This window comes from Medicago truncatula, chromosome 2, assembly GCF_003473485.1.
Source record: "Medicago truncatula cultivar Jemalong A17 chromosome 2, MtrunA17r5.0-ANR, whole genome shotgun sequence".
Lineage (NCBI taxonomy): Eukaryota > Viridiplantae > Streptophyta > Magnoliopsida > Fabales > Fabaceae > Medicago > Medicago truncatula.
The window spans coordinates 19,296,411-19,310,746 of NC_053043.1; the positions used below are offsets into that span (position 1 = coordinate 19,296,411).

At 32.1% G+C, this 14,336-nt stretch overlaps 1 protein-coding gene across 1 annotated transcript; it reads left to right on the forward strand.

Moving 5' to 3' along the window:
- The first annotated feature begins 5,892 nt into the window (after positions 1–5,892).
- Positions 5,893–8,053, forward strand: LOC25486571 (GDSL esterase/lipase At5g45910). Its single transcript, XM_039830986.1, has 5 exons — positions 5,893–6,121; positions 6,328–6,549; positions 6,649–6,791; positions 6,894–7,173; positions 7,860–8,053. The coding sequence occupies exons 1-5, from the start codon at positions 5,893–5,895 to the stop codon at positions 8,051–8,053; spliced, it is 1,068 nt and encodes a 355-aa protein (XP_039686920.1).
- Positions 8,054–14,336: the final 6,283 nt, after the last annotated feature.

Here is a 14,336-nt window from a genome sequence, read left to right on the forward strand (position 1 = left end):
AAAAAGAGACGTTTGAAGCTTGATCAAATCACCAATGATCTTTTGCCTAATTTGGTTATTGTCCTACGAAGGATCAATTTCAAATTCATTTCAAGTATGGAGGAACATTGATGCAGGCATAGCTGTTGTTCTTGTCCTATTGCAGACACAAATCAGAGTAGTGGAGATAGTGGTTGTACACTTCGTACAATTGTCCTTTTTCAACACTCTCCAACGAATAGGCATCCACTGGCTTCACATCCATCTGAATTAGTTGTTGCTTCATTCTTCCAGTCTTCTGCAATAGTAGGCGAGATTAAATTCTTTGAACAACCTTTGAAGCTTCAATTCTTTCAGCTTCTGATGATCTTCAGCACCTGATGATCTTCAGATATTCAAACTTATGATGAAATCTGCTTCTGGTGACCTTGCTTCTGATGAGGTGCTTCTGATGACGTCACTTCTGATGTACTCCAGAACCACTTGTTTCAGAACCTCTTTTCTTCAGACGCTTCAAGCTTCCTTCCTGTTGATTCCATTGCTCTCATTTGTTCTTCCAGAACCTATGGTTTAAAGAGACACTAAATTTGTGTCTATGGCCCTGCATACTTGAACAAATATTAGCATATCAAATTGATAATTTTTAATACTTTGTTATCATCAAAACTCAAAGGGTAATGTTAAACACATTTTGTTCCAACATAATTTCTTTTAATTTAAGCAATTTATAATGAACAAACCTTGTGTCTCAATGGACTTTTAAAAAAATCATTGAAATAGTTTATTTTTTTGGGAGGGGGACACGTCGTCGCCAATTCTATATAAGGAAAATTAACACGCATTCAAATGCTAATATATATTGCTAAAATAACAAATTAACAAATATTTAAAGAATCTGTCATAAAAAAAAAAAAAAAAACATGTATTTACAGAATGTTTATTTGCTGGAAAATATTAGTTAATGTACAAGACATTTTATAAGATTCAAGGTAATTAAACAACTTCCAGATTAATGTTTGATGTATGACAAGATAATGGGTTGGTGAGACAATATATATAATTTCAATTTACCTATCTTCAGGTAATATAGACATTGATAAACTCATGGCTTACAATAACACCATGAATATCTTAATCCTCTTTTGGGTCACATTTGTGTATAGTTTTTTTGGAGTTTCAAATTCCAATCATCTTCCATATGACGCTATTTTCAACTTTGGTGACTCAATTAGTACACAGGAAATCAAGCTTCTTTCTACACAGTGCCAGGCAATAGTTCTTATGGTTCAACTTATTTCAAACAGCCTTCAGGACGTTTTTCAGATGGACGCTTGATCATAGATTTCATAGGTATTTTAACACTTAATTTTAATCTTTTCATATACATTTAATTTTTGAAAAAATTAAATATTTGCATACTTGAATTTCACATGCATAATAATGAGTTTGAACTGGGGTGTTAGAAAGTGTATTATTGATATTTTTTATTTAAATAAACTTAATATTCTCGCAATTTTAATGGAATACACATTAACAAATACTCATTCATTTGTAGCGGAGGCATATGGATTGCCATTTTTGCCAGCTTATAAGACTCTCACCAAAGGCCAAGACGTCACGAAAGGAGTGAACTTTGCATTTGCTGGTTCCACTGCACTTAATTATAATAATTATCTCAATAAAAGTAGAATTCTTGTACCAGCAAGTAATTACTCATTGGGTGTACAACTTAAGATGTTTAAAGAGTTTAGAAATTCTACCTGTAAAAGCAAGAAAGGTATTACCATATCTCCTTATTTAATTAACGTCTCTTTCAAAATGTTTTGTTTTTAATCCCATAACTAGGTAACAATGTTTGTTACATTATATAATGTAGATTGTCGTAGCTACTTCAAGAAGTCACTATTTTTAGTGGGAGAAATTGGTGGAAATGATCTTTCTTCTCATATCTCACAAAATTTTTCAAACTTTAGAAATGTTGTTCCCTTAGTGGTTGCTGCAATCACAAAAGCTACCACTGTAAGTTAAATTATACTTGATAGAGACATATGAATTGTTTAACAGTTTGGTGAGTAATGTACCAACTATATATTTTGTTTTTGGTTTCTTTCCATGTACTAGACATTAATCAAAGAAGGAGCTGTAGAGATAGTTGTGCCAGGGAACTTCCCAATAGGGTGCGGTGCCTTCCTTTTGGCATTGGCGACTGTCTATGGTAATAAGACTGAAAACTACGATGAATTTGGATGTTTTAAAGCCTTCAATACTATGGCGGAGTATTTCAATGACAAACTAATATATTCCATAAATACACTGAGAGAGAACTACCCTAATGTCAAGATAATATATTTTGACTACTACAATGCTGCCAAACGTTTATACGAAGCACCAGAACAATACGGTGGGTAGTTATTTTATTTAACTTTTTACATTTTACGTTATTAGATGTACAACCTATTGCGATTGCTAATTATATTATAGGTACATTTTTGCTTATCTTTTGACAAGCTTGTGATTGTGAGAGCTTATAGAAGCAGTGTATAACATGTGCATAAGCTCTCCAAATCAACTTATAAAGTATTTTATATACAAATTATTAGAATTTGTTTAATCTATTTGTAGCGTTAAGACAAACACTTTGTACCTGGTTGTTCCCTCTTTTTATTGCGCTAATATGTATAAATTATGAATAATAGTTCTTATGACATTTTATCTTTTATTTAAAGTTATTGGTTAATAATCCACTTTCATATTGTAAAAAAATATACTCATCTTTTCAATGACAGCAATAATATAGAAAATACGGTATAATTCTTATATTTTTTATTGACACCAACAACATAACATTCTTGTAGGTAAGTTTATTAATAGGTATAATTGAAAGCGAAAAAGTCACCCTAAAACCATGTATTCCCTTTACATATAGTATATATTATAGAAATAACTTTACATAAGATCTTATACAATAAGGACTTATGCTACAATCGCCTGATTAAGTAGTTTATTCAAACAGAACGTAAGATTTACTTTTGTCTATTTCATTGATACATTTTCATTTATTTAATTCAAGTACATTTTTTATGCAGGCTTTGATAAGAGTAAAACTTTAAAAGCATGTTGTGGAGGTCCTAACACAACTGTTTGCTCCGACCCTTCTAAATATATAAATTGGGATGGACCCCACCTTACAGAAGCAGCATATAGGCAAATAGCAAAAGGACTAGTTGAAGGTCCTTTTGCAAATCTTCCGCTTAAGCCAGCATCCTTCAAAATAGCTTAAATATGAAAACAAGCATTCAATATAGGTTTCGTACGATGAATTTAAAAAAATATCAAGATTAATCTCTATATGAAGAAGTCATCATATCATTTTTTAGTTCTATCATAATTTATGTAGTTCTTGGATGGATTTATTATTATATGAATTTAATAATAAAGTTACTCTATTCAAGTCATGATTCAAATTAATAATAATTTACTTATTTGGTTGTATTATTTTTTTTACATGTCAAGGATTTACTATTACCATTTTTTTGTACAGAAAGTGTTACCATTTTTAATAACTTCTAATAAAATTTTGCACCTCTTCCTCTTTTTCTAAATTATATAATTTGTTATATTGGTAAAAATTGTAAAGACACATTTAGACCTCGTCCAAAATTAAATAATCCATTCAAGCAAAAAATGTTATAGGAAATGGACAATGAATAAAAGTGTATTATGCAAATTATATCTTTTTCAATTCTTTGTCCTTCTCGAGCGCCTTTTAAATTTTCAATTTTCCTCTTATTAAAATTTTGTAATCTGAACTAGATTTACACATAGACCATACCTATTTGTTACAGTGAACATATTTTTTTTGTCAAATTTATGTCTACTTGCTTGCAACACGCATAAAAATAATTATAAGAAAAATATAATGAAAGAGCAAGTAACACATTTTAAAGATAACGTTAAATAGGCATAAAACTAATATCAAACTATACAAAATATTTAGAACAATACATCTAAGCTATAAAACATATTTCAAACAAAATATGTAGAGTGTAGCACATCCGAATACCAGTTTAACTACATCTCCTCCATATCACCATCCAACTCAGCTACTTGTCCTCCCTAGACATGTATTGCAAACTGGCCTACCAGATCGTTGAACTGCACATAAAGAATGCATAAACCACTTCTTTGTAAGCCTCTTTTAGATCATCACTATTTGGATCATCGGACAACGCTTCCCCCCCTTCTCTTTGGTCTTCTACTACTACTACTACTACTACTACTACTACTACTAATAATAATAATAATAATAAAGCATTTCCTTACTGGTTTAATTTTGTTTCAAAACAATAAAGTCACGAGAATAATTACTTTTTTTAGTCGAACGTTAAGTATGACTTAATTGCAAAAGCCCATCAAATAATAAGCTATTATTCTTAAATATTATGAAATCTAAATCTTTAATATAGTAGTAAAGCATAGAGACTTCCTATCCTCAAGAACTAAATCAAGAGACTTCATATGCTCAAGCACAACTGAAAGAGACTTCTATTCAAACAGAATTATAAAGAAATATGGTTGAGGTTGAACGCTTGATATACAATCAATGGTGTTCACAATACAAATAAGATACAGACTCTTAAGACTCTAGAATTTCTAAGATATGAAAGTTGTTAAGAAATTATAAGTGAACTTTTGATGCAGAACAATTTTAGCAGAGTTTTGGCACTTGTAAATTGTTGTATGAGTCTTGCCATTCCCTAAGTCTTCACTCCTTTATATAGAGGTGTGAAAGAGATGTTGTCGAATTTCCAGCACATCAAAAAGAGACGTTTGAAGCTTGATCAAATCACCAATGATCTTTTGCCTAATTTGGTTATTGTCCTACGAAGGATCAATTTCAAATTCATTTCAAGTATGGAGGAACATTGATGCAGGCATAGCTGTTGTTCTTGTCCTATTGCATACACAAATCAGAGTAGTGGAGATAGTGGTTGTACACTTCGTACAATTGTCCTTTTTCAACACTCTCCAACGAATAGGCATCCACTGGCTTCACATCCATCTGAATTAGTTGTTGCTTCATTCTTCCAGTCTTCTGCAATAGTAGGCGAGATTAAATTCTTTGAACAACCTTTGAAGCTTCAATTCTTTCAGCTTCTGATGATCTTCAGCACCTGATGATCTTCAAAACTTATGATGAAATCTGCTTCTGGTGACCTTGCTTCTGATGAGGTGCTTCTGATGACGTCAGCTTCTGATGTACTCCAGAACCACTTGTTTCAGAACCTCTTTTCTTCAGACGCTTCAAGCTTCCTTCCTGTTGATTCCATTGCTCTCATTTGTTCTTCCAGAACCTATGGTTTAAAGAGACACTAAATTTGTGTCTATGGCCCTGCATACTTGAACAAATATTAGCATATCAAATTGATAATTTTTAATACTTTGTTATCATCAAAACTCAAAGGGTAATGTTAAACACATTTTGTTCCAACATAATTTCTTTTAATTTAAGCAATTTATAATGAACAAACCTTGTGTCTCAATGGACTTTTAAAAAAATCATTGAAATAGTTTATTTTTTTGGGAGGGGGACACGTCGTCGCCAATTCTATATAAGGAAAATTAACACGCATTCAAATGCTAATATATATTGCTAAAATAACAAATTAACAAATATTTAAAGAATCTGTCATAAAAAAAAAAAAAAAAACATGTATTTACAGAATGTTTATTTGCTGGAAAATATTAGTTAATGTACAAGACATTTTATAAGATTCAAGGTAATTAAACAACTTCCAGATTAATGTTTGATGTATGACAAGATAATGGGTTGGTGAGACAATATATATAATTTCAATTTACCTATCTTCAGGTAATATAGACATTGATAAACTCATGGCTTACAATAACACCATGAATATCTTAATCCTCTTTTGGGTCACATTTGTGTATAGTTTTTTTGGAGTTTCAAATTCCAATCATCTTCCATATGACGCTATTTTCAACTTTGGTGACTCAATTAGTGACACAGGAAATCAAGCTTCTTTCTACACAGTGCCAGGCAATAGTTCTTATGGTTCAACTTATTTCAAACAGCCTTCAGGACGTTTTTCAGATGGACGCTTGATCATAGATTTCATAGGTATTTTAACACTTAATTTTAATCTTTTCATATACATTTAATTTTTGGAAAAAATTAAATATTTGCATACTTGAATTTCACATGCATAATAATGAGTTTGAACTGGGGTGTTAGAAAGTGTATTATTGATATTTTTTATTTAAATAAACTTAATATTCTCGCAATTTTAATGGAATACACATTAACAAATACTCATTCATTTGTAGCGGAGGCATATGGATTGCCATTTTTGCCAGCTTATAAGACTCTCACCAAAGGCCAAGACGTCACGAAAGGAGTGAACTTTGCATTTGCTGGTTCCACTGCACTTAATTATAATAATTATCTCAATAAAAGTAGAATTCTTGTACCAGCAAGTAATTACTCATTGGGTGTACAACTTAAGATGTTTAAAGAGTTTAGAAATTCTACCTGTAAAAGCAAGAAAGGTATTACCATATCTCCTTATTTAATTAACGTCTCTTTCAAAATGTTTTGTTTTTAATCCCATAACTAGGTAACAATGTTTGTTACATTATATAATGTAGATTGTCGTAGCTACTTCAAGAAGTCACTATTTTTAGTGGGAGAAATTGGTGGAAATGATCTTTCTTCTCATATCTCACAAAATTTTTCAAACTTTAGAAATGTTGTTCCCTTAGTGGTTGCTGCAATCACAAAAGCTACCACTGTAAGTTAAATTATACTTGATAGAGACATATGAATTGTTTAACAGTTTGGTGAGTAATGTACCAACTATATATTTTGTTTTTGGTTTCTTTCCATGTACTAGACATTAATCAAAGAAGGAGCTGTAGAGATAGTTGTGCCAGGGAACTTCCCAATAGGGTGCGGTGCCTCCCTTTTGGCATTGGCGACTGGCTATGGTAATAAGACTGAAAACTACGATGAATTTGGATGTTTTAAAGCCTTCAATACTATGGCGGAGTATTTCAATGACAAACTAATATATTCCATAAATACACTGAGAGAGAACTACCCTAATGTCAAGATAATATATTTTGACTACTACAATGCTGCCAAACGTTTATACGAAGCACCAGAACAATACGGTGGGTAGTTATTTTATTTAACTTTTTACATTTTACGTTATTAGATGTACAACCTATTGCGATTGCTAATTATATTATAGGTACATTTTTGCTTATCTTTTGACAAGCTTGTGATTGTGAGAGCTTATAGAAGCAGTGTATAACATGTGCATAAGCTCTCCAAATCAACTTATAAAAGTATTTTATATACAAATTATTAGAATTTGTTTAATCTATTTGTAGCGTTAAGACAAACACTTTGTACCTGGTTGTTCCCTCTTTTTATTGCGCTAATATGTATAAATTATGAATAATAGTTCTTATGACATTTTATCTTTTATTTAAAGTTATTGGTTAATAATCCACTTTCATATTGTAAAAAAATATACTCATCTTTTCAATGACAGCAATAATATAGAAAATACGGTATAATTCTTATATTTTTTATTGACACCAACAACATAACATTCTTGTAGGTAAGTTTATTAATAGGTATAATTGAAAGCGAAAAAGTCACCCTAAAACCATGTATTCCCTTTACATATAGTATATATTATAGAAATAACTTTACATAAGATCTTATACAATAAGGACTTAAGCTACAATCGCCTGATTAAGTAGTTTATTCAAACAGAACGTAAGATTTACTTTTGTCTATTTCATTGATACATTTTCATTTATTTAATTCAAGTACATTTTTTATGCAGGCTTTGATAAGAGTAAAACTTTAAAAGCATGTTGTGGAGGTCCTAACACAACTGTTTGCTCCGACCCTTCTAAATATATAAATTGGGATGGACCCCACCTTACAGAAGCAGCATATAGGCAAATAGCAAAAGGACTAGTTGAAGGTCCTTTTGCAAATCCTCCGCTTAAGCCAGCATCCTTCAAAATAGCTTAAATATGAAAACAAGCATTCAATATAGGTTTCGTACGATGAATTTAAAAAAATATCAAGATTAATCTCTATATGAAGAAGTCATCATATCATTTTTTAGTTCTATCATAATTTATGTAGTTCTTGGATGGATTTATTATTATATGAATTTAATAATAAAGTTACTCTATTCAAGTCATGATTCAAATTAATAATAATTTACTTATTTGGTTGTATTATTTTTTTTACATGTCAAGGATTTACTATTACCATTTTTTTGTACAGAAAGTGTTACCATTTTTAATAACTTCTAATAAAATTTTGCACCTCTTCCTCTTTTTCTAAATTATATAATTTGTTATATTGGTAAAAATTGTAAAGACACATTTAGACCTCGTCCAAAATTAAATAATCCATTCAAGCAAAAAATGTTATAGGAAATGGACAATGAATAAAAGTGTATTATGCAAATTATATCTTTTTCAATTCTTTGTCCTTCTCGAGCGCCTTTCAAATTTTCAATTTTCCTCTTATTAAAATTTTGTAATCTGAACTAGATTTACACATAGACCATACCTATTTGTTACAGTGAACATATTTTTTTTGTCAAATTTATGTCTACTTGCTTGCAACACGCATAAAAATAATTATAAGAAAAATATAATGAAAGAGCAAGTAACACATTTTAAAGATAACGTTAAATAGGCATAAAACTAATATCAAACTATACAAAATATTTAGAACAATACATCTAAGCTATAAAACATATTTCAAACAAAATATGTAGAGTGTAGCACATCCGAATACCAGTTTAACTACATCTCCTCCATATCACCATCCAACTCAGCTACTTGTCCTCCCTAGACATGTATTGCAAACTGGCCTACCAGATCGTTGAACTGCACATAAAGAATGCATAAACCACTTCTTTGTAAGCCTCTTTTAGATCATCACTATTTGGATCATCGGACAACGCTTCCCCCCTTCTCTTTGGTCTTCTACTACTACTACTACTACTACTACTACTAATAATAATAATAATAATAAAGCATTTCCTTACTGGTTTAATTTTGTTTCAAAACAATAAAGTCACGAGAATAATTACTTTTTTTAGTCGAACGTTAAGTATGACTTAATTGCAAAAGCCCATCAAATAATAAGCTATTATTCTTAAATATTATGAAATCTAAATCTTTAATATAGTAGTAAAGCATAGAGACTTCCTATCCTCAAGAACTAAATCAAGAGACTTCATATGCTCAAGCACAACTGAAAGAGACTTCTATTCAAACAGAATTATAAAGAAATATGGTTGAGGTTGAACGCTTGATATACAATCAATGGTGTTCACAATACAAATAAGATACAGACTCTTAAGACTCTAGAATTTCTAAGATATGAAAGTTGTTAAGAAATTATAAGTGAACTTTTGATGCAGAACAATTTTAGCAGAGTTTTGGCACTTGTAAATTGTTGTATGAGTCTTGCCATTCCCTAAGTCTTCACTCCTTTATATAGAGGTGTGAAAGAGACGTTGTCGAATTGCCAGCACATCAAAAAGAGACGTTTGAAGCTTGATCAAATCACCAATGATCTTTTGCCTAATTTGGTTATTGTCCTACGAAGGATCAATTTCAAATTCATTTCAAGTATGGAGGAACATTGATGCAGGCATAGCTGTTGTTCTTGTCCTATTGCAGACACAAATCAGAGTAGTGGAGATAGTGGTTGTACACTTCGTACAATTGTCCTTTTTCAACACTCTCCAACGAATAGGCATCCACTGGCTTCACATCCATCTGAATTAGTTGTTGCTTCATTCTTCCAGTCTTCTGCAATAGTAGGCGAGATTAAATTCTTTGAACAACCTTTGAAGCTTTAATTCTTTCAGCTTCTGATGATCTTCAGCACCTGATGATCTTCAGCTCTTGATGATCTTCAAAACTTATGATGAAATCTGCTTCTGGTGACCTTGCTTCTGATGAGGTGCTTCTGATGACGTCAGCTTCTGATGTACTCCAGAACCTCTTTTCTTCAGACGCTTCAAGCTTCCTTCCTGTTGATTCCATTGCTCTCATTTGTTCTTCCAGAACCTATGGTTTAAAGAGACACTAAATTTGTGTCTATGGCCCTGCATACTTGAACAAATATTAGCATATCAAATTGATAATTTTTAATACTTTGTTATCATCAAAACTCAAAGGGTAATGTTAAACACATTTTGTTCCAACATAATTTCTTTTAATTTAAGCAATTTATAATGAACAAACCTTGTGTCTCAATGGACTTTTAAAAAAATCATTGAAATAGTTTATTTTTTTGGGAGGGGGACACGTCGTCGCCAATTCTATATAAGGAAAATTAACACGCATTCAAATGCTAATATATATTGCTAAAATAACAAATTAACAAATATTTAAAGAATCTGTCATAAAAAAAAAAAAAAAACATGTATTTACAGAATGTTTATTTGCTGGAAAATATTAGTTAATGTACAAGACATTTTATAAGATTCAAGGTAATTAAACAACTTCCAGATTAATGTTTGATGTATGACAAGATAATGGGTTGGTGAGACAATATATATAATTTCAATTTACCTATCTTCAGGTAATATAGACATTGATAAACTCATGGCTTACAATAACACCATGAATATCTTAATCCTCTTTTGGGTCACATTTGTGTATAGTTTTTTTGGAGTTTCAAATTCCAATCATCTTCCATATGACGCTATTTTCAACTTTGGTGACTCAATTAGTGACACAGGAAATCAAGCTTCTTTCTACACAGTGCCAGGCAATAGTTCTTATGGTTCAACTTATTTCAAACAGCCTTCAGGACGTTTTTCAGATGGACGCTTGATCATAGATTTCATAGGTATTTTAACACTTAATTTTAATCTTTTCATATACATTTAATTTTTGGAAAAAATTAAATATTTGCATACTTGAATTTCACATGCATAATAATGAGTTTGAACTGGGGTGTTAGAAAGTGTATTATTGATATTTTTTATTTAAATAAACTTAATATTCTCGCAATTTTAATGGAATACACATTAACAAATACTCATTCATTTGTAGCGGAGGCATATGGATTGCCATTTTTGCCAGCTTATAAGACTCTCACCAAAGGCCAAGACGTCACGAAAGGAGTGAACTTTGCATTTGCTGGTTCCACTGCACTTAATTATAATAATTATCTCAATAAAAGTAGAATTCATGTACCAGCAAGTAATTACTCATTGGGTGTTCAACTTAAGATGTTTAAAGAGTTTAGAAATTCTACCTGTAAAAGCAAGAAAGGTATTACCATATCTCCTTATTTAATTAACGTCTCTTTCAAAATGTTTTGTTTTTAATCCCATAACTAGGTAACAATGTTTGTTACATTATATAATGTAGATTGTCGTAGTGACTGGGAGAAATTGGTGGAAATGATCTTTCTTCTCATATCTCACAAAATTTTTCAAACTTTAGAAATGTTGTTCCCTTAGTGGTTGCTGCAATCACAAAAGCTACCACTGTAAGTTAAATTATACTTGATAGAGACATATGAATTGTTTAACAGTTTGGTGAGTAATGTACCAACTATATATTTTGTTTTTGGTTTCTTTCCATGTACTAGACATTAATCAAAGAAGGAGCTGTAGAGATAGTTGTGCCAGGGAACATCCCAATAGGGTGCGGTGCCTCCCTTTTGGCATTGGCGACTGGCTATGGTAATAAGACTGAAAACTACGATGAATTTGGATGTTTTAAAGCCTTCAATACTATGGCGGAGTATTTCAATGACAAACTAATATATTCCATAAATACACTGAGAGAGAACTACCCTAATGTCAAGATAATATATTTTGACTACTACAATGCTGCCAAACGTTTATACGAAGCACCAGAACAATACAGTGGGTAGTTATTTTATTTAAATTTTTACATTTTACATTATTAGATGTACAACCTATTGTCATTGCTAATTATATTATAGGTACATTTTCGCTTATCTTTTGACAAGCTTGTGATTGTGAGAGCTTATAGAAGCAGTGTAGGTACATTATCGGATGTGACATTTGAGTTTGCTTACCAATTTGACATTCACCACAAATGTTGTCATTAACAATTTTTAGTTTAGGTAACCCTCTAATTGCTTCTACATATATGGCTTTCTTTATACCTCTCAGATTTAAATGACCAAGTTTCTGGTGCCACATATTTACCTCTTCTTCTTTACTAATAAGATAGGTTGACAAGTTAGCTTCTTCTTCAGGAACCCACAAGTAAAAATTGTGTTTAGACCTAGAACCTCTCATTACCACTTCACCTTTCTCATTAGATACCAGACACTCAGTCTTGCTAATGTTCACATCCAATCCAAAATCACACAACTAGCTAATGCTGATCAAGTTAGCTTTTAGACCTTTTACTAATAGAACATTGTCAAGCTTTGGCAATCCACAATCAGTTAAGTTACCAATACCCATGATTTCTCCTTTAGCTCCATTACCAAAGGCCACATAGCTGCTCTTGTAGGATTTCACACTCTCAAGATATTTGTTTTTTCCAGTCATATGCCTAGAGCATCCACTGTCAACATACCAATCTTCCCTAGAGGAGGCTCTTAGTGAGGTGTGAGCTATTAAACCAACAACATCAACTTTTGGTTTCCACTCCTTCTTCACATTAACCACCTCTTGTACAAGTGATCTTTTTTGAAAATGTTTGGGATAACCATGCAACTTGAAACAGAACGGCCTTATGTGTCCATTTCTACCACAGTAATGACATACCCAAAGGGAAATACCACTTGTATTTTTTCTTCGTACTAATCTTCAATAATCACTATAGGATCGATACCACTGTATCAGCACATTTATGTTCTCAGTAACCATTTCGACATCAATCTTTGGGCTATCAGTAGCCACTATAGGACCGATCTCAGATATTTCCACCATGTTCATGCCTGCTATTTCTAGGTACATGGAATCTTCTTTCTTCAAAGGATCGACATAAACCTGCATTGGCTGCTTTGGTTTGTCTCCAAACTTCAGTCTGCCTTCACCTAGTGCTTTTTGCACTGAATCCCTAAAACCCACATAACGAGATGTGTTATGGCCAAAATTACCATGGAATTTACAATATCCTATTTTTTGCCTTTGCTCAAGATGAGGTAATTTCAATCCTTTAGGCACTATCAATATGCCTTCATTGACCAAAATACATAAGATCTCATCACATTTGGTAACATCAAATGTGTAGGTTTTAGACTTAAATCTTTTTTTTTAGGTTCTTCAGGATTTTTTCCATTCGAAGGTCTCAACAATTTACATACAAAGAGGTCCTGGTTTCAGTTCAGCGATACTAACTTCGTTTTCTTCGACGGGACATCAATCAATGTCGAAATCTTGATTGCTGTCATTAGTATCGACATAAGCAACCTTCTCTTTTTCACCACCATATTCTCCAGCCCTTGCTTTTTCAGCTTTATGTCTTTCGACTTGTCGGATTCTATCTGCTAATTGTGCCATATCTCTTAGATACTGCGTATCTAATTTCTTTCGAATAGAATAGACTAGACCACCAGTAGCCATCTCGACTAATTCATGTTCAGGCACTTGGCTAAAACATCTAGCTTTGAGAAGTCTGAACCTATTCAAATAATCATCAATAGATTCTGCCGTTTTACATCGAACACTTGTCAATTCTTTGAGACTAATCTTAAATTGTCCCATGTAGAATTGTTCATGAAAAGCCTTTTCTAATTGACTCCAAGTAAAAATAGACCCTGGAGGCAATGTTGTATACCAAGTAAAGGCATTTTTTGTCAATGAACTTGGAAATTATTTCATTCTCAAGTTCTCATTATTTTCTATGTCACCTGCCTCTGTCAAGTAATGAGCAATATGTTCAACAGTGAATTCATTAGTCCCTCCACCAAATTTGGTGAATTTAGGGATTTTCCACCCCCTGGGTAATTCCTCGATTGCCACATACTCAGACAAAGGTGACAAAAAATTAGGTCTATGTAGACCCAAATTGAAACTGTTTTGAGTCAAAAGGGTTTCAACTACGTTGGAAATATTATTTTGACCCTCCAAATTAATTTGTTGGGCTTGCCTAACTATTCGATCAGGATCTTGGTTCCTTTGAACCAAGATTGGAACTCTTTCCTGCACCCTTGGTACTTGTGGTTTGACCACAGGTTGAGGCACTGGATTAGCAAGATTTCCATCATTAGGCCTATTTACAGGTACTTCAACAGGCCTAGGATTTGAACTTGAGGTATTTGCAGACTTCGCCTTGGAGGA

What these genes read in the sequence shown, in the direction of transcription:
- LOC25486571 (XM_039830986.1), top strand. Translation starts at nt 5,893, where the DNA reads ATGAATATCTTAATCCTCTTTTGGGTCACATTTGTGTATAGTTTTTTT. An exon ending in CTTGATCATAGATTTCATAG is followed by an intron (nt 6,122 to 6,327) that starts GTATTTTAACAC and finishes ATTCATTTGTAG; the next exon opens with CGGAGGCATATGGATTGCCA. An exon ending in CGAAGCACCAGAACAATACG is followed by an intron (nt 7,174 to 7,859) that starts GTGGGTAGTTAT and finishes TTTTTTATGCAG; the next exon opens with GCTTTGATAAGAGTAAAACT.